The following is a 26,369-nucleotide window of genomic DNA, read 5'->3' on the forward strand; positions in this document are numbered from 1 at the left end:
TCTCTGCAATCTCCCTTCAGAATCTCAACCTTTTCCCTTACTATGTCATTGGTTGCAAAGTGTACAATGACCTCCTGCTGGTCTCTCTACACTTAAGAACATTCTGCACCCTCCCTGAGACATCTTTGATCCTGGCACCAGGGAAGCAACACACCATTCTGATTTTTTACTGCTGGCCACTGAAATGTCTGTCTGTACCTCGGGCTAGAGAGTCCCTGAACACAGTCGATTGTTTGGAACCCGACGTACCTCCCATTACATTAGAGCCAGTGTCAATACCAGAAACTTGGCTGCTCATGCTAAGTACCCCTGAGTTTCCATCACCCCCTACATTTTCCAAAACAGCATACTTGTTTGAAATGGGAATAACCACAGAAGACTCCTGGACTACTTGCCTACCTCTCTTGCCTTTCCTGGAGTTATGGTCAGAGCCCATGGGATCCAAGGCATTTTGGCAAATTGGATCCAAATATGAGGCAAAGAGTGATGGGAGAGGTTTGTCTTTGTGATTGGAAGCCTGTGACCAGTGGTGTAAGACAGGGACTGGGGCTGGGACCCTTGCTGTTTGTAATGTACATTAACAAATTGACTGTGATTGTAAAATTAGAAAGTTTTCAGAGGCCACATAAATTGGTGGTGTTATTGATATTGATTTGATTTTTATTTAAGTTTATTGTCACGTGTTCTCGATTGCAAAAGTATTGGAGTACAGTGAAAAGTATGTAACGTCACCTCACAAGGCGCCATCTTAGGTACAAGGACCTCAGTACAGAATCGTAAGAACAAGGTAGAAAGAAAGAATAAAGTTCAAGGTTACACGTTGCAGATCTTTTTTAGTTTTAAGTAGAAAATGAAGAAATAAAGCTGAAAGTTCAAACATTACAGCATTTCTTAAGAACTTAGCTACCATGAGATTATTCTTTAAGTCATCATCTCGAGACCGGAAGTCCACGCTGAGGCCTTCCCGGGTGGAGAGACCACCATATACAGAAAGGACCACTATGTGGGCTGAGAGAGAACCACGCTGGGCCACTCAGAGATCGCTACACTAGGCCGAGTGACCATCACGCTGGGCTGAGAGGCCACCACATCAAACAGAGGCCATCATGTTGGACTGCCTCGTTGGGCTGGAAGGTATCCCTGAAGAAGGGCTCATGCCGGAAACGCCGACTCTCCTGCTCCTTGGATGCTGCCTGACCTGCTGCGCTTTTCCAGCAACACATTTTCAGCTCTGGAAGGTCTCCTTGCCAGGCCAGGACACTGCCACATCAAGCCAAGAGGCCACATTATTAGGTCTGCACTGGGTCAGAGGACTGGTGACTGAGGCTGGGAGTCCGAGTCCGGGAGAAGAAATTAGGGAGAAGGACAAAAGAAAAACACAAAAGAAAATGAAAAGAGAAGTGGGATAGAAAGAAGAAAAGGAAACAGACGGAGCAGATGAACTCGTTCTGAAGTGTCTGACTCTGCGGCCATCTTGGATTACCGGGTCTCAGGCTACAGTCTGATATTGGTCAGCTGGTAAATTGGGCAGAGCAATGGCAGATGTAATTTAATCCTGATACCTCTGAGGTGATCCAACTTGGGAGGTCTAATAAGGGAAGGATATACACAATGAAAGGCATGTACCTTGAGTATCCTTATGCATGAATCACAGAGGGTTGGTCTACAGATAAAACAAGCAATTAGGAAGGCAAATGGAATTTTGTCCTTCATTGCTAAAGGGATTGAGTTCAAAAAGCGGGAAGATTATGTTGCAGCTGTACAGGGTGCTGGTGAGACCACACCTGGAGTACTGCATGCAGTAATGGTCTCCTTACTTGAAAAAGGCAATACTGGCACTGGAGGGGTGCAGAGAAAGTTCACCAGGCTGATTCTGGGGTGGAGGGGTTTCGCTTATGAAGGGAGACTGTGTAGACTGGGATATATTCATTGGAACTTAGAAGAATGAGGGGAATCTTATAGAAACAAATAAAATTATAAAGAGAATAGATAACTGTGTGGAGTTTGCACGTTCTCCCCGTGTCTGCGTGGTTTTCTCCGGGTGCTCCGGTTTCCTCCCAGAGTCCAAAGATGTGCGGGTCAGGTGAAATGCTAAATTGCCCGTAGTGTTAGTAAGGGGTAATGTAGGGGTATGGGTGGGTTTCGCTTCGGCGGGTCGGTGTGGACTTGTTGGGCCGAAGGGCCTGTTTCCACACTGTAAGTCTAATCTAATCTATAAGACAGAAGTAGAGAGGATGTCCTCACTGGCAGGTGGAACTAAAACAAGAGGGTTTAACCTCAAAATTAGGGGGAGCAGATTTAGGACTGAATTGAGAAGGAACCTCTTACCCAGAGGGTCATAAATCTATGAAATTCCTTGCTCAATGAAGAAATTGATGCTACTTCAGTAAATGTTTTAAAGCTAAGTAGATTTTTTGAACAATAAAGGAATTAAGAGATACAGTGAGAGTAAATGCCAAGTCTTGAACTTCAGAAAAAAGACTACAGGCAAGGACAATTTTCTAAACGGTGAGAACATACATAAAGCCAAAGTACAAAGTGATCTGGGAATGCTAGTCCCGGATTCTCTAAAGGTTAACTTGCAGGTTGAATCCGTGGTTAAGAATGCAAATGTAATATTGTCATTTATCTCAAGAGCTGAAAAATGTGTTGCTGAAAATGCGCAGCAGGAATGAAAAAGGGCTTATGCCTGAAACGTCAATTCTCCTGCTCCTTGGATGCTGCCTGACCTGTTGCACTTTTCCAGCAACACATTTTTCAGCTCTGATCTCCAGCATCTGCAGTCCTCACTTTCTCCAGTTTATCTCAAGAGGGTTGGAATGTAAAATGAGATGTGCTACTGAGACTTTATAAAGCTCTGGTTAGGCCCCATTTAGTCCACTTTTGTGCCCCACACCTCAGGAAGGACATATTGACACTGGACCGTGTCCAGTGGAGATTCACATGGGTGAGCCCTGGAATGGTAATCCTAATATATGATGAATGGCTGAGGATCTTGGGATTGTATTCATTCGACTTTAGAAGGGGAGATCTAATAGAAACTTACAAGATGATGCATGGTTTTGAAAGGGTGGATGCTGGGAAATTGTTTCCATTAGGTGGGAGTACTAGGACCCGAGGGCACAGCCTTAGAGTTAGAGGGGGTCAGTTTAAAACATAACTGAGGAGACATTTCTTCAGCTAGAGAGTGACGGGCCTTTGGAATTCATTGCCACAGAGCGCAGTGGCGGCTGAAATATTAAATGTCTTCAAGGCAGAGATTGATAAATTCTTAATCTTGGACAGAATTAAGGGCTACAGGGAGAGTGCGGGTAACTGTCCTTCAATGCCCATCACCCATGATTGAATGACGGAGTGGACTCGATGGGCCAAATGGCCTTACTTCCACTCCTTTGTCTTATGGTCTAATGTGGAGCTGAGTCCATGAAAAGATCAGCCATGATCTTATTGAATGGCAGAGCAGGGTTGAAGGGACAGATGGCCTACTCCTGCTCCTAGTTCTTATGTTCTTATGTTCCTTGGGAGTACTGAGGAACAAAGGGACCTTGGTGTACAACTCCATCAATCCCGGAAGTTATCAGCATAGCTAGACAGGGTGGTGAAGAAGGCATATGGGATGCCCTATTCCCAGCTGAGAAGGTTGTATAGAGAGGGTTTGTTGTATGTCATTCTTGTATAAAATTGATTTGTTAAAAGGATGTTGACAAGAACTCACTGATAACTAGAACGAAGCGAGTTTCTGTATTTATCACACCTAATGGATTATACCCAATGGCAAGTTTTGCTCTGTGGACTTAACAACTCTCCAGTCACATTTGAATGATTATTATGAAAGTGAACAAGGTCACACTCCCCCACATTACACTCCATCTGCCCAATATTTCTTCAAAGCCCAGCTGTATCTAATATTCAGCAGGATGGATCTTCACTGAGAAATCGCCATTTGTAACTAGAATAATGATATCTCTGAGAATCGCATTTATAATTATTTTATTGAAGCTTTCATTAGGTCTGTGTTGATTGACACAATGCTCTGGTTTGGGCTTTGCTGTTTGTACAAACCATCTGTAATGTCTTTGCTGCAATGGTTCACATTTACATCATCAAACTCACACTCCAAATATCCCGTCATTATTCTCCATGGGATTCACTGGAATTGGCTCAGATAGAACTCTCAGCAGCTGAAATGGAGGGAGGGATACGGCTTAGAGAGCAAGAGATGGAGCACAGGGACAGAGAGAGAGAGACACAGAGAGAGAGAGAGAGAGAGATGGAGCACTAAGAGAGAGGGGGATAGAGCTTGGACAGAGAAAGAGGAATGGAACTCAGAGTGAGATCTATGCAGCTGAGTTAGAGAGGGGTGGGGAGAGAGAATGAGTGAGAGAGATGGAGTCAAGGAGTTCTATGTCAAAGATAAATTATACTCTGTTAAAGATTGCACTGGATGAATGCTGACTCTCTGACTCTATGAACACTACCTACAAAGCTGTCTAACTTTGTGTCATTAGCAAACTAGAGTATCTGACTTTCTATGCCATTATCCAATGCATTAATAAATAATGTAAATAATTGAGGTGTGCGCACACATTCCTATTGGACACCACTGGTCACATCCTGCCAATTTCAGCACTTATCCATGATCCCTATTTTCTGTCACCTGTCAACCAATTTCGGTATGGCAGTATTTTAGCCTCAATTCTGTGGATTTCTAACTGAGTTGAACAGTTTCTTACATGGGATTTTATCAAATGCCTTCTGGAAGTGCCTATAAACAACATCCATTGACATTACTGTGTCCAGTAATTTTGTTTCCTCTTCAAAAATGTTCAATGAGTTTTTTTCACCATGACCAACTTGTCATGAATCCATGTTGATTCTCCCTGATTAACTGACCATTTTCAAGGTCTTCAGTTACCCCCATCCTTGATTATAGACAGCAACAATTTCCACACCACAAACGTTGGCTTCGTGACCTGTAATTCCCTGGTTTTTCTCTAACATTCTTGTTAAATGTGAAATGAAATTTGCAATTTTCCAATTCAGAAGTACGACTCCTGAATCCAGGTAACTCTGAAAGATTATAGTCAGGGTATCTGCAATGTGGTCTATGACTACTTTATCACTCTCAGGTCCTGAGGATTTGTCACTCTTTAGTTCCATTATTTTCCTTATTACACATGTTCTATTGACATTAACTTTATTTAGGTGACACAATGGTTAGCACTGCTGCCTCACAGCACCAGAGTCCCAGGTTCAATTCCAGCCTCGGGCAACTGCCTGTGTGGAGTTTGCACATTGTCTGCATGGGTTTCCTTCTACTATCCAAAGATGTGCAGGTCAGGTGAATTGGCCACACTAAATTGCCCATAACGTTAGGTGCATTAGTCAGAGGGAAAATGGGTCTGGGTGGGTTACTCTTCGGAGGGTCGGTGTGGACTGGTTGGGCCAAAAGGCATGTTTGCACACTGCAGGGAATCTAATCAGTCCCTGACACAGATCCTCTGTTAATTCCTTTGGGACTTCAGGCAAGTCCTCTTCCTTTTCTGCTGCAAATCTTGAGGTAAAGTATTTATTTAACATGGCTGTCATTTCCCCATTGTCACTTTCAGTCTTTAATGGCCAACATTGCTCCTGACCTCCCAGCTTCCCTTTTATGGAACTGTAACATTTCTCCTTATTGATTTTGTTATCCCTTACATGTTTCCTTTCAGAATCCCTTTTGGTAGCTCTTAGAAGCTGATATGAGGCCCTTTTGTATCCTTCCCATTCAGCGGAATCTGTCCTTTTTTTGGCTTTTCTGTAAGCCTTTTTTAAACATTTTATTCTTTCCCTTATCTCTTTAATTGACCATTGTTGTTTGTTCGCTTTTCCCTCTCAGGTATAAACTGGCTTTGTTTTGTGCTGAATGTTCCTTTAAGTATTCCCCACTGTTCTTCAGTTGTTTTACCCATGAGCTGATTTTCCCAGTTTATTGTGGACAGTCTCTGTCGCATCTCGTTAAAGTCGGCCCTTACCTTAATCTCAAATTCTAGCAGCTGATTCATGCTTTTTACTTTCAAATGCGACACTGAACTAGATCATGTTATGATCACTATTTGATAAATATTCATGCACAAATAGTTACGAACTAAATCTGGCTCATTATTCATTACTAATTCCAATATTGCTTGTCCCCTTGTTGTATCCAGGACCTATTGCTGTTGGAAACTATTCTGGACACACAGCAGCAATTCACTACCTTTCTGACAGAGGGCTTGTCTGTCTCCCAATCTAAGTTAAAGTTAAACTTCCCCATTAATAATACACTGGCTTTGCTACACACTTGTCTAATTCCTCCATTTATATAATCCAGCACCTCAGAGCTGCTGTCAGGGGGGTCTGTATCCAACATCTATTACAGTTTTCGATCCTTTCCTGCTCCTCAGTCCCACTGAGTGTTTTCTCCTCATTATGACCTCCCTCACCATTGAAGCCATTTTTTCCCTCATCAATGAAGCTGCTCCACCTCTTCTGCCATTTCCCCATATCCACCCTGTGAACCTTCTAACCCGATAGATATCGTTCCCAATCTGAATGATTCTGCAACTATGGCTCAGTAATTGATCCGGTACCACAATCTTAAATTTGAATTTGTGCCTGCAGATTATTGTATTTATTCCTTACGCTTCATGCATTCGGATATAGAACTCTTATTTAGTCCATTCACTGGAATCTGTTCCTCAGCACTGATGCTGTACTCACCTCTTTCTTATTTCTCTCCATCTGTTTAATCAATATCCTTCTGATAGCTTTCCTGATATTGTCCAAATAGGACCTTTTGCCGATTTTTGTTGATGTTGTTGGTCCCAACACAGACAACAACAACTGGATCCTCAACCACCCCCGCCACCCCCCAAGTCTGTTATACTTAAAAGCCGGCTCGAGATGCCCTTACCTTGAAACCAGGCAGGCAACACACCATGTGGGGCTCTCAATCCTGCTCACAAAGGATGCTATCAGTTCCCCTCATTATCAAGACCCCTCTTTTCTTTATGCTCCCCCAGTCTGAGTGGTCTCCTGGACCATGGTGCAGTGGTTTCCTTCATTCATTCATAGGAAATGGACATCTCTGGCCAAGCCAGCAATGACTGCCCTTAGGAGTCATCGAATCATAGAATCCATACAGTGTGAAACAGGCCATTCAGACCAATGAGTCCACACCAACATTCTGAAGAGCATCCCACCCAGACTTGTCTCCCTACCTTATCCCTGTAAATCTGCATCTCCCATGGCTAATGCACCTAACCTACACATCCCTACATTTTCCCCAGTTTAGACATTATAATTTCTGCTCTATCTTTATCTTTTTATATAATGACTTTGAAACTTACAGAGTTATGGTCACTATCACCAAAATCCTCAAACTACATTTGCCCATTCTCCCGACAATCCTTTTCCTCATTGACACAGGGAGCAAGTCCCTCATTCCTGTTGGACAAGGAGCTGAGGCACCTGTAAGGCTAAATCCAGGCTGCATCGGCCTGTTCACTTTTGGTCACACCCTCCTGTGCCTGACCACTGGCTATAATTTGAAGTATTTAACCTACAAGGTGTGACTGTCTCCCCAAACACAGTGTCCAGGTAACTCTCCCCCTCCCTGATGTGTCGCAGTGTTTGAAGCTCAGATTCCAGCTCATCAATTCTGAGCTGGAGTGCCTTGAGCAACCAACACTTGCTGTAGATGTGGTCACTCTGAGCTACAATGGGCTCCACCAGCTTCCCCATCGTACAATTGGGGCGGCACGGTGGCACAGTGGTTAGCACTGCTGCCTCACAGCGCCTGTAGACCCGGGTTCATTTCCCGACTCAGGCGACTGACTAGCACGTTCTCCCCGTGTCTGCGTGGGTTTCCTCCGGGTGCTCCGGTTTCACAGTCCAAAGATGTAGGTGAATTGGCCAAGCTAAATTGCCCGTAGTGTTAGGTAAGGGGTAAATGTAGGGGTATGGGTGGGTTTCGCTTCGGCGGGTCGGTGTGGACTTGTTGGGCCGAAGGGCCTGTTTCCACACTGTAAGTCTAATCTAAAATTACTACACATCGCCTGGCCCTGTATGTGGAAATTATTTGAGGAGATTTTAATTTATATTTTAAAATTTGCTGCTGGTCATTAGTTTTTAATCTGTAAAAATTTCCATCCAGGAGACAGAGAAGGTGCCAGCACAGGAGGAGGCTGTTCAGCCCCTCTTGTCAGTGCTAGCTGTTTACGAGCCTCAATTACAATGAACATCTCCATTGAATGTCTGTTGTCAGGAAGTGATTGAGTCTGTTTTTAGAGACAGAATAACGGACAAATATGAACTGGTCCGAGAGAATCAGCATGGATTGACAAAGGTTCAGACATCTTTAACTAACCGGGTTACACTTTGTTAGGAGCTCACTAGTGTGGGATATAAGGGAATGTCGATGGCTATTGTCTATAGGGAATTCCAAAAGACATTTAAGAATGTTCCACAAAAGAAACATTGATTCAGATCTTACACTCCACAACCATCTGATGAAGGAGCAGCGCTCCAAACGCTGATGCTTCCAAACAAACCTGTTGCATTAGAACCTGGTGTTCTGTGATTTTTAACATTTACACGACAGTCCAACACCGGCATCTCCAAATCATGGAATTGGATGGAATTTGAGAAATGCATTTACCTTGGGTCAGGAATGGGTCTGTCTAGGAGACAGAGAGGAAGGATAATGTGCGTGTGTTCCAATGAGCCAGATGTGAGTAGTGTTATTCCCAGGGATCTGTGCTGGGACCTCAGCTTTTCACGATATTTCTCAATGACTTGGATGAAGAAACAGAGAGCCATATATCCAAGATTATTGATCACACTGAGTGAGGCAGCTTGGAGGAGGTCACAGAGATAGGGAGGGTGGAAGAACAGGGAGCAGATTGAGAACAAGGATGAGAATTTGAAAATCGAGGTGTTGCTGGACCAGGAGCTTATGTCAGTCAGTGAGGATTGTGGTGGTTATGGTGGGGTGGGGAGGCGTGGGCAGGAGTATGGGGTGGACTTGGTGTGAGTTTGAACACAGACAGCAGAGTTTGGGATGAGGTGATGTTTACGGAAGTCAGTGGCTGTGATGTGGGCCTGGATAACATTGGAATGGTCACAAAAACATGGTTGAGATTTTCAGTGGCTGATAATTGTGATGTGGAGGATTTGGGCCTCAAATCAGCCCCAAAGATGAGGCCAAAGTTGTAAAGAGTCTGGTTGAGCAGCAGACAGTGCTCAGGGAGAGGGATGGAGCTTGTACCAGGAGCTGAAGAGGATGGCTTTGATCTTCCCAATGTGTTTCCCAGTGAGCCTGGCTCCTCAGTCCTGACTGCTCTTAGCTGCTGTGATTGTCACTGATTGGACACTTATTATTAGAGATTCTGACCACAGCAGAAAGCCCCAGTGTAAAAAATAACTGCAAAGACTGTCAGATCGCAAGGTTGAAACTTCACCAAGAGAGGAAGTGAAAGAAGGAGCTCGGAGCAGCTGGGTGTTTGTTACTGAGACGGGAGAAAACTGTGAACCATCTGCACTCCCTGGAATCTGACAGCACAGGAGGAGGCCATTCAGCCCATCATGCCTTTGAATGACCCAGTTAGTCCCACTGCTTCCCCCCTCTCTCCCCGTAACCCAGCAAATCTTTCCTTTACAGCTCAATCTCCAATTCCCTCTTATAGACCTCATGTCCACAGAGTGAGACTGCCCTGAACCTGGGCTTCAAATTGGCATCTCATTCATTCATTGGGAGACAAACTGCCTGGGCTGGGAAATGGAGTTCAGGATCCTGAACATTCCCTCTCCCCTCCTGAGGAACACTTCATTTGGTTTTGCATATTCACCTGTGGGAAGGGGCTTCACCGGCTGGGTCAACATTTTTTACCCTGTCCCTAGTTGCCCTGGAGTAGGTGGTGGGAAGCTGCCATCTTGAATTGTTATCGTCCACAAGCTGTAAGTTGACCCACAATGCCAGCATTTTAACCCAGCAAGGCTGAGGGATCAGCGACATATTTCCAAGTCCGGATGCTAAGCTTTTTCGAGGGGAACTTGCAGCTCACAGTGTTCCCATGTATCTGCTGCTCTTGTTCTAAATGGAAGTGAACGTGGGTTTGGAGGGAAACCAAAAGAACTGCAGATGCTGTAAATCTGAGACAAAAATAGAAAGTGCTGGAAAAGCTCAGCAGGTCTGGCAGCATCTGTGAAGAGAAATCAGAGTTAATATTTCATGCTCAACCTGAAATGTTAACTCTGATTTCTCTCCAAGATGCTGCCAGACCTGCTGAGCTTTTCCTGAAATTTCTATTTTTGTCCATGGGTTTGGAAGGTGCTATCTGAAGATCGGTGATGAATTTCTGCAGTGCATCTTATCGATAATACACACTGCTGCTATGGAGCGTCAGTGACGGTGAGTTTGGATGCTTTGAGAATGCGATGCCAATCAAGGAGTTTGCTTTGCTCTGGATGGTATCAAGCTTTTTGAGTGGATAAGAAAGACATAGGATACAATCGACATAGATAGGAAAGGTTTCAAGGGATATGTGTGAAATGCAGGCAAATAAGATGAGTTCACTTCAGAAAACCTGGTCAGCATGTAGAAGTTTGGCTTAAGGGTTTGTTTCTGTGCTGTATGACTCTGTGACACTATCAATCTATGAATGTTGTTGGAGCTGCACCTGTCCAGGCAAGTGGGGAGTATTTGCTCACACTCCTGACTTGGTTGACAGGCTTTGGGGAATCAGGAGGTGAATTACTGGATGCAGTATTCGTAGCCTCTAACTTGCTCTTGTAACCACTGTGTTTCTTTGGTGAATCCAGTTGTGTTTCTGGTCAATGGCACCTCAAGAATGTTGATAGTGGGGATTCAGTGATGGTAATAGCATTGATTGTCAAGGGGCGATGTTAAGATTGTCTCTTATTGGTGATGGTGATTGGCTGGCATTTGCATGGCACCAATGGGAAATGTCACTTCTCAGACAAAACCTGGATATTGTCCAGATATTGTTGCATTTGCACGTGGACTGCTTCAGTATCTGAGGAGTTGGGAAGAGTGCTGAGCATTGTGCAATCTTTGGCAATCATCCCCATTTACGAGTTTGCCTTGAGTTGCAATATCTGTTCGGAGTCTGTCCTATTTAGTACGGTGATAGTACCACACAACACAATGGAGGGGATTCTCAATGTGAAGGTCAGACTTTGTTTCCACAAGGACTGTGTGATGGTCACTCTTACCAATACTGTCAAGGATAGATGCATCTACAGCCACAAGATTGGTGAGGATGGGGTCAAGCATCTTTTTCCATCTTTTTGGTTCCAGCTGCAGAGCCAGTCCCTCAGCTACATCCATGAGGAACCAACCAGCTCGATCAGTAATGCTGCTGCCGAGCCACTCTCAGTGGTGGACATTGAAACCCTCCCCCCACCCCCTCTCCCCCACCCAGAGTACACTCTCTGCTGTCATCACCCTCAGTGCTTCCTCCAAATGTTGTTCAACATCCAGGAGAGACTGATTCATCAGCCGAGGGAGCAAGATATCTTGTAATCACCAGGAGGTTTCCTCGCCCATGTTTAACCTGGTGTCATGAGTCTTTACGGCGTCCAGAGCCAACTTTGAGACTTCCCAGGGTAACTCCCTTCTGGCTGTAGACCACTTTGTCATCAGCTCTGCTGGGTCTGCCTTTCTGGTGGGACAGGACACATGCAGGGACAGTGATGGTGGTGTCTGGGACATTGTCTGTAAGGTATGGTTCTGTGAGTATGACTGTATCAGGCTGTTGCTTGAGTCATCTGTAAGACAGCTCTCCTGAATTTGGCACTAGCTCCCAGATGTCAGTAAGGAGGATGGAGCAGGGTAGACAGGGCTGTTTCTGTCATTGTCTTTTCGGTGTCTAGATCGGTGCCTGTGGCCGTCCGGTCTCATTTCTTTGTTGAAACATTGTCATAATTGATACAACTGAGAGCCCTGCTCGGCCATTTCAGAGGGCACTAGAGAGTCAACCACATTGCTAGAGGACAGTGCCGTGTACCCCGGCAGTACATTCCGACCTCCCCCACTTCCCCATAATGTATATGGAAGGCAGAAGCCTGCCAGCAGGATATTCACCCGCAGGAGCTATCACAGCCCGTGCGCAATTCCGTCCCCACATTAAATCCACACAAATCCTGAATTCACATAACACCTTCAATGTCCAAGCATTCCAAGAATGTTCACAAAGTTGCAGTAGAGGGATGGGGGAGAGGGTGGGGGAACATAAGAACTAGGAGCAGGAGCAGGCAATTCAGCCCCTCGAGCCCACTCCACCATTTAATACAATCATGGCTGATCCCATCTCAGACTCAACTCCACTTTCCTGCCCACTCTCCATCATCCTTTAACCCATTACCCATTAAATATCTGTCCATCTCCTCCTTGGTGTGAGACAGGGAAGGGACCACTCCATTTCAGAAAAGACTGACCATGGAAGGGGAAGGAGAGGGGAAGGGATTGGAACATGTTGTGAATGGACAGGATGGGTCAGTGGGTCAGAGCCTGTCCTGTCTCTCCTCGAACTCACGCTGATGATCTGAGGATCTCCTCTCTCTGCTGGGCCTTCACGGAATGAGGTTTGTGTCCAAATCAGTCCCCAGTGAGAATAGGCCAACAGCACAGAACAGCACAGAACTGCCCTTCATTTGACCAGAATCTGTCCATCTTCCTGAGAGAGGCCAAACCCTGGTCAACGTGGAAATAGGGCCTTACTCCATGAGAAGACAGGGGTCAAGGGTTAACATCCATTAGTGGGACAGAGCAGTGGGAGATTTATCCTGCATTCAACTGTCACCACCCAGGACACTGTCAGAAAGAGAGAGCAGTGAGGCAGAGAGAGAGATGGAGGGAAAATTTGTGTGTGTGTGTGAGAGAGAGAGAGAGAGAGAAAGAAAGAATGAGAGAGAGAGAGATAGAGGGACGGGCATCTGATACGGTGTAAGATATGTGAGCGGACCAAGAGAGAGGTAGAAGGAGGTAAAAATGGTGAGGTTGAGGGATAGACAGAGAAACAAGATGTGAGACAGTGTGACTGAGAGGGATGGAGAGAGACAAAAAGACAAGGAGAGAGAGAAAAAGAGACAGGATGGGTGTGAGACTAAGCATGAAGAGAGTTGAGAGGGAGGGGAGGGTTGAGTGTGAGAGAGAAAGAGAGATGAGTATGGGTAGATTTATAATGACAGAGAGAGGGAGAGAGACTGCAAATTGGGATTGAGAGAGGGAAGGAGAGAGAAAGAGGGAGGAATAGAGAGTGACAGATAACAATTGGAGGCTTTTAATTGAAGTGAGAGAGGGAGCGAGGAACAGAGACAGTGAGAGATGGAGAAACAGATGATAAGATGGAGTGAGAAAGCATCAGTGAGTTGGAGAGAGTGGCTATGAGACAGAGTGTGTGTGTGAGAGAGAGAGAGAGAGAGAGAGAGGGAGAGAACATGAAAGAGATTAACAGTGGGAGAGAGAGATAGAGGTAGAGAGAAAGAAATGGCAGATGTGAGTCAGAGAGAGAGAGGGACAAGTCCTGGTCACCACACTCTGGGAAGAATGTGATTGTACCTGAGAGGGTACAGGGGAGATTTCCCAGGATGCTGCCTGAATGTGAGCTTTGGGCACACCTCCTCCCTGCCCAGCCCTGTTAGAATTTTATATGTTTCAATCAGATCCCCTCTCATCGTTCTGAACACGAGTGAGTCCATGGCCAGGCGAGTTGGAGAGTGAGAGGAGAGTTGAGAAGAAATGCTTTCACCTAAAGGGTGTTGGGAGTCTGGAACTCACTGCCTTAAAGGCTGGTTGAGTCACAAACTCTCGTGACATTGGAGCAGTGTTTAGATATTCCCTTGTGTTGCTGTCGCCTCCAGGGTAATGGGCCAAGAGCTGGAGGATGGGATTAGTGTCATCAGATCTTTGTTTACCAGCACAGACACAATGGACCAAATGGCCTCATTCAGTGCTGTTCACATCAATGACTCTGAGACAGAGAGAGTGACAGAGAGAGAGAGAGAGAGAGAGAGAGAGAAGAGGAAGTGTGAGGGGCTGACGTGGCTCTCTCTGCCTGATGCCATTTACATACTGAGGAACACCCAGTCAGACTCTCACAGGCTGCAGCTTTATAAAGCAGAGCCCAGTGAAGGGAGAGTTTATCAGGAACCAGGCACAGGGACAGGAGCACACACCATGATTTCACACATCCAGCTGATCTGGCCCCTGGCATTCTGTGTCGCAGGTACAAATCTCTCTCCTTCCACCTTGAATCTTTAGCTGCTCTCCATTTCACTCCAATTCCACTGACTTGTGATTGAAGGGAAAATGCTGAAACCAGAGGAATGCTCAGTGTCTCCAACAATCTCTCATTTGACCGGCTCTTTCTGTGACAGTTCTGACTTCACTGTGTTTCTCTCTGACCCCTCAGGTATCAGTGGGGACATCACCATGACCCAGTCTCCCCCGGTGCTGTCAGTGGGACTGGGCCAGACCGCAACCATCACCTGTACGGCCAGTCAAAGCATTAGCAGCTCCCTTGCTTGGTACCAGCAGCGAGAAGGTCAGAAACCCTCTCTCCTGATCTATGCTGCAACAACTCGATTCACAGGAGTCTCCGAGCGATTCACCGGCAGTGGATCAGGGACCAGTTTCACCCTGACAATCAGCAACGTTCAGAATGAGGATGTGGCTGACTATTACTGTCAGCAAGGTTACAGCTGGCCTTCACGGTGATACAGAGCTGAACAAAAACCTCAATACATAAAGCACTACCTCCTGTCCTGACACATCCCACAGTTACATAAAATGTATAATAATGGACACACAGTCCCACCCCCTGAGCTGATATATCCACAGTTAGATCTGAACGAAATTGATCAAATTACCCCAAACTGGGATTGCCACTGTCCACGACACACTCCAATCCCTGTGGTGTCTCAACAGTCACTGAAGGCCTCAAGTTTCCCTCTTACACTCCATGGCCACATGTGAAGAGCAGCTGCAAGATTTAACATCGAAAAATAAATTTCACAAACCTCCCGAGCCCAGCTGGAAACAACCCAGAGAAACAGAGAGAGAAAGACACATGAATGAGGGAGAGACAGAGAGGGGCAGGGTGAGGGTGAGAGTGGGTGAGATAGAGAGGTGGACAGTGATAAGAGGGAAGCAGAGAGCAGAGGTTTTTGTACAGCCTCTGCACTGGGAGCTCTCACTGTGGCTTACGTTCGGTAAAGGAACCAAGCTCAGACTGAGTAAGTAAACCTCAATCCTCTGTTATTAACCCTGTCAATACTGAAACACACTTTCTAAAATACAGTTACTGATTTGTTGAAGGTGTTAGTGGGAAGCTGCAGTGAATGAAATGGTTGATTGAGGAGCACTGTGTCTAACAGGGTGTCCAGCTATATTTTTTACTTTCATGCCCTCTTTAAAAAAAGCAAGATATAAGTCAGTAAGTTTTACTCACCGTGTGGAGGAGCTCTGTCCATTTGCAGCCTGTGGTCCCATTCCTGCAGCATGGAGTGAAATCAGTGAGTAGCCTCCTGCCAGTCTCAGTGTGACGGACACGGGGCAGAGTTTGATGTGAGCTCTGGCTCCCTGTCCCAGTCTCTGATCTCACTGACCTCAGCAGCAGCAGCAGCAGCAGCACAGTGAGACACCGAGCTCCCACCTCCCCCAGCTTTAACTCTGCTCAATCACACAATCACAGAATTGTTACAGTGCACAAGGAGGCCATTCCGTCCATCCTGTCTGGACTAGCTCTCCGAATGAGCAATTCACTGAGTGTCATTCTCCTGCCTTCTCCCTGTCACCCTGCACATTGTTCCTTTTCAGATAACAGTCTCATTCCCTTCGGAATGTTTCAATTGAAGCTGCCTCCACCACACTCTCAGGCAGTGCATTCCACACCTTAACCACCCACAGGCTGAAAATGTTTTTCCCCATCTCACTTTTCTTACTTTTCCAATTACTTTCAATCTGTGGCCTCTCGGTCTCAATCCTTTCACAAGTGGAATCATTTTCTCCCTATTGACTCTGTTCCAGGCCCCTCCTGATTTTGAATTTCTGGAACAATTCTCCTCGCTGCCTTCTCCAAAGACTTGAAGGTGCCGGTGTTGGACTGGGGTGGACAAAGTTAAAAATCACACAACACCAGGTTATAGTCCAACAGGGGGTTTATTTGGAAGCACTAGCTTTCGGAGCGCCCCTCCTTCATCAAATGGTTGTCAGCGACGCTCCAAAAGCTAGTGCTTCCACATTAACCTGTTGGACTATAACCTGATGTTGTGTGATCTGTAACTTTCTCCAAAGAAGACAGTCCCAAATTCTCCAATCTATCTTCATAACTGATATTCCTCATCCCTGGAATGATCTTTGTGCATATGTTTGCCAGCTCTACAAAACATTCACCTCATTTCTGCATTATTCACATTATTTATGTCCCTCATGATTTTATAAACCTCTATAAGGTCACTCCTCAGCCTCTGGCACTTCAGGGTAAAAGATCTCAGCTTTTCCAGCCTCTAATGGTCACGGAGTCATACAGCGTGGAAACAGATCTTTCAGTCTAACTTCTCCATGCTAACTAGATATCCAAAACTGACTTCAGCCCATTTGCCAGCATTTAGCCCACATCCCTCTAAACCCTTCCTATTCATGTACCCATCCAAACATCTTTGAAATGCTATAATTGTATCCGTCTCCAGCACTTTCTCTGACAGCTCGATCCATACACGCACCACCCTCTGTGTGACAAGTTACCCCTCAGGTCCCTTTTGGATCTTTTGCCTCTCATCTTAAACCTATACCCTCTATTTTGGATTCCCTTTCCCAAGGCAAACACCTGGGATGTACACCCTGTCCATGCCCGTCATGATTTTATAAACATCTATAAGGCCACCCTTCAGTCTCCGATCCTGCAGGAAAAATAACCCGTCTATTGAGTGTCTTCCGACAGCTCAAACCCTCCAGTTCCAGGCAACATCCATGTCAATCTTTTCTGCAGAATTTTAAGTTTAACAGCATCCTTCCTATCACAGGATGATCAGAATTGTTCACATTATTCCCAAAGTAGCCTCACCAATTTCCTGTACAGCTGCAAATAATGTCCCAACTCTGATACTTTGTGCAGTGACCAATAAAGGCAAGTGTACCCAACACCTTCTTCATCTCCCTGTCTCCCTGTGACTCCACTGTCAAGGAATAATGCCCCTGCACCTGCCCATGCACCTGCCCCTGCCACTGCCCCTGCCCCTGCCCCTGCACCGGCCCCTGCCCCTGCCACTGCCCCTGCCCCTGCCCCTGCCCCTGCACCTGCACCTGCCCCTGCCCCTGCACCCTGAGGTCACTTTGTTGAGCAACACTCCACAGGGCCCCACCATTAACAGTATAAGTCCAGTCCTGGTTTGATTTTCCAAAATGCAACATCTCACATTTATCTAAATTGAACTCCATTTGCCACACGTTTAGATCAGAGTGGTGCTGGAAAAGCACAGCAGGTCAGGCAACATCCGAGGAGCAGGAAAATCGACGTTTCGGGCAAAAGTCCTTCATCAGGATTCCTCTAGCCAAAACATCAATTTTTCTGCTCCTCGGATGCTGCCTGATATGTTGTGCTTTTCCAGCACCACTCTGATCTAAACTCTGGTTTCCAGCATCTGCAGTCTGCACTTTTGTCCATTTGCCACAACTCTGCCCATTTCCCCAAATGATCAAGGTCCCACTGTACTCTCAGATAACCTTCTTCACTATCCACTGTACCACCAATTTTGGTGTCATTTACAAACTCGCTATAATTCCTATATTCACATCCAAATCATTTATTTAAATGATGAAAAGCCATGGACCCAGCACCAATCCTTGTGGCACACAGCTGACATCTGATCTCCAGTCTGAAAAGCAACCCCTTACCACCACTCTCTGTCTCCTATCTTGAAGCCATTTTTTTACCCAAATGGCTAGCTCCCCCTGGATCCCATGTGGCCTAACCTTCCTAATCAATCTATCATGTGGAACCTTGTCAAATGCTGAAGTCCATATAGACAGTGTCTACTGTTCTGCCTACCCCAATCTTCTCTTCAAACAACCTCAATCACGTTAGTGAGACATGATTACCATGCACAAAACTGCATTGATTGTCCAAATGCATGTAAATCCTGTTCCTCAGAATTCACTCCAATAACTTACCCAGCAATGACATCAGGCTCACTGGTTTATAGTTCCCTGGCTTTTCCTTACAGCCTTTCTTAAATAATGGCTAACATTAGCCAACCTCTCTGGTTCTCCAGAACCTCACTCATGGCTGTCAATCAGAAACATACCTCAGCAAGGGGTCCAGCAATCTCTTTCCTAGCTTTCCACAATGTCCTGGGATACACCTGATCAGGTCCTGGAGATTTATCTACCGTCTTGCACTTTAAGAAATCCTCTTCTGTAATGTCTTTCTCCATGATAAATACTGACCTGGAATATTCATTTAAGACCTAAACCATTTCCTGTGGATCCACCCAGAGGTACATTGTTCATCTTCATGGGGCCCTATTCTCTCTCTAGTTACTCTTTTGCCTTTTTCTTATTTACCATAATTCTACCACTTTTGCCCTTGAGTAAGTTCAGGAATTGTTTGCCCTCCTTCAAATGTATCTCGACTATACCTGGTCCACATCCTCTACTATTCTTTTCAGGACTTTCCTGCCAACCTTTGATCCCACTTTATTCAGATCCGTTACATCCATATCCTATAGAAGCTGGCATTTTCCCCAGTGAAGATGTTTGACCCTGAAAAGGCCTTTGCTCTTTTCTACCGTCACCCTCAACTTTGTGATACAATGATCACTCTTCCTTAAGTGTCCTCTCACTGACACTTGATCCACTTGGGCCTCCTCATTCCCAAGATCCAGATCTAGCAGAGCCTCCTTTCTGGACTGGAAACATGCAGCTGGAGAAAATTCACATGGACACACTCTCACGACCCTGGCCCCTCTCTGTCCTTCACACTGCTACTACCCCAGTCTATATTCAGAAATTAAAGACATTCCCCCCCCCACCCTCATTTATAATGACTATTACATTTGCAGGTCACTGTAAATTCCTTGCAAATGTTTTCCTCTAAATCTTTCCCACTGGCTGGTGACTTATTGACTGCACTGATGATTCTGTAGATCTTGGTGTTCCTCTCTGGTATTACCTCCTGACTCCCACAGCCCTGCCAAGTTAGCTTAAACCCTCTCCAACAGCACGAGTAGATCACCTCAAAGGAGCTCAGTGCCAGCTCTGTTCAGGAGCAACGCTGTCTGGTCTATCCAGGTCCCATCTCCCCCAGACCCAGTCCCAATGTCACAAGAATCTAAAACCCTCCCTCCTGGATCCTCTTTCCAGCCCCACAGTCACTTGTGTTATCCTCCTGCTAATCTTGTCACTTGCCTGGGGCACTGGGAGTAATCTGAAGATTCCTACTTTTGAGTTCCTGATGTTAATTCCCTTCTGAGCTCCTGAAATTCTGACTGCAGGACTACATCCCTTTTCTCCCTCTGTCACTGGGACTGATGTGGACCACGACTGCTGCCTGTTCCCCCTCTCCCCTCAGGGTGCTCTGCAGTCGCTCAGTGACATCCTTCACCCTGGCACCAGGGAGACAACACACCATCCTGGATTCCCATCTGCAGCTGCAGAAATACCTATCGATGACCTCACTCTCGAATCTCCTTTCACGATCAGTCTTCCAGTCTTCCTTATACCCCCCTCCCCCCAATACAGCTGAGCCACCAGTGGTGCCATGGGTTTGGCTCTGGATGCACTCCCCAGATGAACCATCATTCTCATCAGGATTCCAAACTGAATCCTGGTTGGAGAGTGGGATACACTCAGGGGATTCCTGTACTAGCTGCCTGGTCCTTTTGGACTGTCTGCTGCTCCCCCATTCCCTCTCTCCCTGCATACTCTGAAGCTGCAGAGTGACCACATCTAGAAACGTGCTCTCCACGGAGCTCTCAGCCTCACGGACGCTCCGCACTGACACCAGCTGCTGCTCAAGCTCCGAAATCCGGAGCTCCAACTGCTGTCACTGACCACACTTCCTGCACTCATGGTATTCCAGGAACTGGGAAGCATTCTGAAATTCCCACATGGATGCACACTCTCTCCACTCTTTGGTTGTCTCTGGGCAAAGTTCTAATGACAAACAGCTCCAGCAGGGCTCACAGTCCAGTGGGTTCAGTGTTCCAGGGTTTTGGGAAAACTCTCCAGAAGTCTTTAAGAAACAGGAGCAGAAATCAGCCAATCAGCCCATTGAATCTGCTCTGCCATTTGATCTTGGCAGATATGCTTCTCACCCCATTCTCCTGCCTATTCCACAGGAACGTTCGATCCCCTTAGCAATCACAAACCTATCTATCTCTGTCTTAAATACACTCAGTGACCTGGCCTCCAGCCCACTGTAGCAATGAGTTCCACAGATTCCCCACCCTCTGGCTGAAGAAAGTCCTCCTCATCTCAGCTCGAAAGGTTGGCCCTTCATTCTGAGGCTGTGCCTTGGTTACCGAGTCTCTCCTGTTTTTGGAAACATCTTCTCTGCATCCACTCTATCCAGGCCTATCAGTATTCTGTAAATTTCAATAAGGTCCCTCATCCTTCTAAACTCCAGTAAGTACAGACCCAGAGTCCTCAACCACGCCTCATATGACAAGCCTTTCATCCCCAGGATCATTCTTGTAAACCCCTTCAATGCCAGCACGTTGTTTCTTAGAATATGGGTCCCAAATCTGCTCACAATATTCCAAATGTGGTTTGACCAGAGCCTTACACAGCCTCAGCAGTACATCTCTGCTCTTGTATTCTGGCCCTACTGAAATGAATGTGAACATTTTATTTGTTTCCCAAGCACAAACTGGACCTGCCTGTTAACCTGAAGGGAAACCTGAATGAGGTTTGTGCTTTAGATTTCCAAAGACTTTCCTCATTTAGAAAACAGTCTTTGCATCTGTTCTTCATCCCAAAGTGCATACCCTCACACTGTCACACATTGTATTCTATCTGCCACTTCTTTGCCCACTCTCCGAGTCTATCCAAGAGTTTTTACAGCCTTCCCACTTCCTCAACACTACCTGTCCCTCCACCTATCTCATGTCACCTGCAAACTTAGCAACAATGTCTTCACTTCCTTCATCCAGATTGATCATGCAAAATGTGAATAGTTATGGTCCCAACATTGACACCTGCAGAACTCTACTCGTCACCAGCGGCCATTGTTCCTCACGCTCTGCTTTATGCCAACCTGCCAGTCCTCAGTCCATGCCAGTACATTGCCCCTAACACTGTGGGCGCTTATCTTATGTCAAGTGCCTTCTGGAAATCCAAAAAGATTACTTCCTCGGACTCTCTTTTGTCTGATTGGTTCATTGCCTCCTCAAAGAATTCTAACAGATTTGCCAGGCATGACGTCTCCTTGATGAAGCCATTGCACTTCCAAGTCCTCTGCAATTTCATCCTTAAATTGAAGTCTAAAACCTTACCAACAACTGAGTCCTGGCTAACTGGCCGATAATGTCCCATCTTCTACCTCCCTCCATTCTTAAACAGGGGTGGTATGTGAGCCATTTTCCTGTCCCTTGCCCCTACCAAATCTGTCCCCACCCCACCTCCACACCCTGACTCCATTGATTCCTGAAAGATCATCTCCAATACCTCCACAATCTCCTCAGTGATCTCCTTCAGAACACACTGGTGTAGTTCATCCAGTCTGGGTGAGTTATCCACATTCAGACCTTCCAGCTTCCCCAGTACCTCCTCCTTAGTGATGGCCACTACACTCCCCTCCAACCCCTGACAGTCTTGAATTACTGGTACACTGCTGGTGTTTTCCATGGTGCAGACTGATGCAAAGTATCTATTCAATTCCTCTGCTATTCCTAATTTTCCTGTTATTCTTTCTCCAGCCTCACTTTCCAGTGATCCATAGTCTATTTTTGACTCCCTCTTCCTTTTTATACACCTGATAAAACTCCTGCAATCTTCTTTTATATGACTGGCTAGATAACTCCCACATTTCACATTCTCCACCCTTAATGCTTTTTCAGTTATCCCCTGCAGGTTTTTAAAGGCTTCCTAATCCTCTGGCTTCCCACTATTCTCCACCACATTGTGTGCTTTTTCTTTTGCTTTTATGCTGTCCTTGACCTCCCCCATCAGCCATGGTTCCTTGTCCTCCCCTTGGTATTTTTTTTCTTTTTTGGGATGAATTCCTGCTCTGCTTCCTGAATTACCCCCAGAAACTCTGCTGTTTGCTGCCCCACCATCTTACCTGCTCGGCTCCCCTTCCAACCAACTCTGGCCAGCTCCTTCCTCATGTCTTTCGAGTTACCATTACTCAACTGAAATACTGTTCCATCTGATTGCAGCTTCTCCCTCTCAAACTACAGGGGGAATTCTATCATATTATTGTCACTTATCCACAGGGATACTTTCACCTTAAACTAACTCATCATGTTTGCTTCAATACGCATCACTGAATCCAGACCTGCCTGTTCCATCATGGCTCAACCACAAGCTGCTCCAAAATTCATCTCGTCGACATTCTATGAAACCTTTCCTTGAGATACACTACCCAGTCCACATATCCATTGAAGTCTGCCCTGACATTTTCTGTCTCCAGACTGATTTCCTTCCCCACACCCTGATTACTGTTTGGAGATCTGGGCATAAATTTCATCAGATTCTTTATTTATTGCAGTTCCTCAGCTCTACCCACACAGATTCTACACCTTCTAACTCTATATCACTTCTTGCTATTGATTTAATTTCATTTCTCACTAACAAGGCAACTCTTCCCCCTCTGCCCATCTGCCCGTCCTTTTGATGGGACATGTATCCTTGGGTATTTAGTTCCCAGCCTGGATTCCCTTACAGCCATGTCTCTGTGATACCCACAACATTGTACCTGCCAGTTTCAATCTGCACTCCAAGCTCATTGTGTATACTATGTGCATTGACTGCCCTCCTTCCCATCATTGTCCCCTTATCTGCTGTGCTTTATGTTCGATTCCTGATCCTTTCTGTACTCTCTGTCCTTTTACATCTTCTAGAAACTTGAATAACCTTTCCTGAGCCCTCCTCCACTTTAATTAGTTCAAATTCCTTAGAAACTCAATTTACCTCAATGTGTGGCATCACTTTTACTCCCTTACTCGGAATGCTTTGTGCATTGAGATACAACCTCTTTAAGTTTGTACTATTATTGATTTTCCATGCACTTTCATGGTTCCTTTGATGTTCAAAACTTCCATCCCTTTCTTTTATTTTCTTGTCACAATCAATCCCATCACTAACCAGCAATCCTACCTTCTCCTTTACCTTCCATTTTCTCATTTTCCATCCAACTGAACCAAATTACTTTCTCTTTGGGTTGAGTTCAGGCCAATATTTATCATTGAGCCAACATCATTATTGCTCTTTGATCTCATTGCTTCTAGTGGGATCTTGCTGTGCAGAAACTGGCTGCCACGCTACTGACATTGCAACAGGGACTGCTTGTCAAACAGAAATGCCTGTAAATGTCTTTCAGAGAGTCAAAAATATTAAGGGCTGGACTGAAATATAATTAGTGTCAGGGATGGACAGCACAGAAACAAATACCTTCAACTCCCTGATAATCCTGCCCACAACTGATTTCAATCTCTCCCCATGGTTATTGCCCTCTGTGCTGGTGGAAATCAGTCCTTCCTACCCACTCTGTCCAGACCCCTCATCATTTTACACACCACCATCAAATCACCCCTCTGCCTCCTCTGTTCCAACAAAAACATTCCCAGCCAATCCAATCATTCCTTAAAGCTCAAAGTCCCAATTCCAGACAAACTCTTCCTCTGTCCTGGTCTCTCGAGAGATCACATCCTTCCTGTAATGTGGTGACCAGAACCATACACAGTTCTCTCACTGTGCTCTAACTGGGGTTTTACACAGTTCCAGAATAAACAAACTCCTTGCTTTCACAGTCAACCAAAAATGAGATAAGGGAGGTGATGGTCTAATGGTGTTATTGCTGAACTGTTAATCCAGAGATCCAGATAATGTTCTGGGGACCAGGGTTAGAATCCAGCAGATGGTGGCATTCAAATTCAATCCAAACAAAATCTGCAATTAAGAGTCTAATGATGACCATGAAACCATCGTTGATTGTCAGGAAAAGCATCTGATTCCCTTGTGTCCTTTAGGGAAGGAAACTGCCATCCTTACCATGTGACCCCAGACCCACAGCAATGTGGGTGACTCTAAAAGGCCCTTTGGGTGATTAGGGATGGGCAATAAATGCTGCCGATCCAGCAATGCCCTCATTCCATCAAGGGAAAAAGAAAAACAGTTTTTCCCATGTGTCTTCTGAACTATCTCACTGACCTGCATTCATTAGTCACCATGGCCACATCTTCCACCTCCACACACATCTGACTTCCAGCTTCAACATGATGAGAGACGTTCCTTCATTATCTGAGAAACAGAAACATCAAACACAGGAGCAGCAGTAGGCCATTCGGCCCTTCAAGCCTGCTCCACCATTCAGTATGATCAAGGCTGATCATCCAACACAGTCCCCTGTTCCTACTTTCTCCCCACATTCTTTGATCCCTTTAATCCTAGGAACTATATCTAATTCCTTCTTAAATACACATTGCATCTAATTCCCTTTTACTGGAAAAATGGATGACAATTATTGGGTTGTTGTTTTTTGACCAGTATGGACACAATGGGCTGATGGGCCTTTTGGGTCCCGAAGACTCTATTGTTATATATTATGAATAACTGAGTACCAAGGACTGACCCTTGTGGCACCCTAAGTTGTAATTACCTGCCATTCAGAAAAAGACTCATTCTTTCTGTGCTGCCTGCCAACCAGTTCCCAATCCATGTCAGTACGTGACCCCAATCCTCTTGTTCATTTGGTCTAGATCTGGGAGTCCCACCCTTACTCATTGTGGGAACAGATTCTGAACAGTCTGTCTCATCCTTCGAGGGCTCCCACTGCCCTGACACTGATTTCCCATCATGTCATTGGTTCCGATCCACTTTTACCAAAGCACCGCACAGTTTAGTAAAATGAAAACTTTTACACTTGCTCCTTGGTTCTCCATTTCCATCCCTACTCTCAATCTCACTGAGTTCTGATCACTGTCACTAAAATGATCCCCCATCGATAGCCCTTCGAGATGCCCACATTCATTCCATAACCAATGGTCCAAAATTGTCCCTTCTCTCTCTCTGCTGCTTCACCATCACCTTCTCAGGGGCAACTAAGGACGGTAATGAATGCTGGCCCTGCCAGTGACACTCAGATCCCAAGAAGCAATTTGAACAATGTCTGTTCATTTGTCGGGTTTGTTAGGTATTGACTACAAATGTTCAAAAAATTGCATTGCCAGTGAATATTGTGAGGGTTGAATTCCCTTCAAATGGCAGGGATTAAAATTGTTTCTCTTTTCTTTCAGGCCGTGACAACTCTCAGCCCAAGCTGACCCTGCTGCCCCCCTCCCCGGAGCAGGTCAGTGCCAAGGGCACTGCCACCCTGGTGTGCCTTGCCAATCACTTCTATCCCGATGAGCTGGAGGTGCAGTGGAAGAAGGACGGTGCAGTCATTTCGGACGGGGTTCAGACCAGCAACTACCTGCGAGCTTCGGACAGCACCTACAGTGTCAGCAGCATGCTGACACTCTCTGGGTCTGACTGGGAGTCCAACGCTCACTTCTCCTGTGCCCTCACCCACGTGACCCTCCCCTCTCCCCTCAGCAAGAGCATCAGTAAATCAGAATGTGTATAGAGAGCGTGAGACAGTCCACAGAGGAGACACAACTTTAAATAGAACAGCGCTGAGCTGGCAGGACAAAGGTCATTGTCAGCACTGAATTTCAACTCTCTTCCTTCTCAGGACTGTTCAGAGAACCTTCTGAGGTTTGGATGTAAAAGCAGGTCATTGCGACAGTGTCGACGGAGCTTTACGCTGTGTCAAACCCCATGCTGTCCCTGTTCTGGGAGTGTTTGATGGGGACAGAGTTGACTTGTGATGCCAAGTAAAATCTCTTGAAGTTGCTGAAGACTGTCAGCTGTACAAAACAATGTGAACCTCAGAATTCTCTGCTTCAGTAAACCAGATCTCCTTCCTGCTCAGCTGTCAGTTCCAATTTAAGGTTTTGTCACTGTTTAAAGGGACAGGATTCTCATGTTATTGAGCAAACCTCCACAAGTGTTTTCCTCAAGCTCCATTGTGGCTGTGAATTTGAGCAGCCTCCTCTGTCTGGGCTGTTAATTGCAGTTTTTTTTCTGTCAATGTGAATGTGGAAAAGGGAATAAAGATGAAGAT

At 45.7% G+C, this 26,369-nt stretch overlaps 1 gene segment (V, D, J or C); it reads left to right on the top strand.

Annotated features, from left to right (window-relative positions):
- LOC132818895 (Ig kappa chain V region Mem5-like) overlaps window positions 1-25,972 on the top strand; it is a 602,774-nt gene extending 576,802 nt beyond the window's left edge. Inside the window, 4 exon segments of the V gene segment in view lie at window positions 14,457-14,751; window positions 15,245-15,279; window positions 25,501-25,659; window positions 25,938-25,972. Of these exon segments, the coding sequence occupies window positions 14,457-14,751; window positions 15,245-15,279; window positions 25,501-25,659; window positions 25,938-25,972 (524 nt within the window).
- Window positions 25,973-26,369: the final 397 nt, after the last annotated feature.

Source organism: Hemiscyllium ocellatum, chromosome 9, assembly GCF_020745735.1.
Source record: "Hemiscyllium ocellatum isolate sHemOce1 chromosome 9, sHemOce1.pat.X.cur, whole genome shotgun sequence".
Taxonomy (NCBI): Eukaryota; Metazoa; Chordata; class Chondrichthyes; order Orectolobiformes; family Hemiscylliidae; genus Hemiscyllium; species Hemiscyllium ocellatum.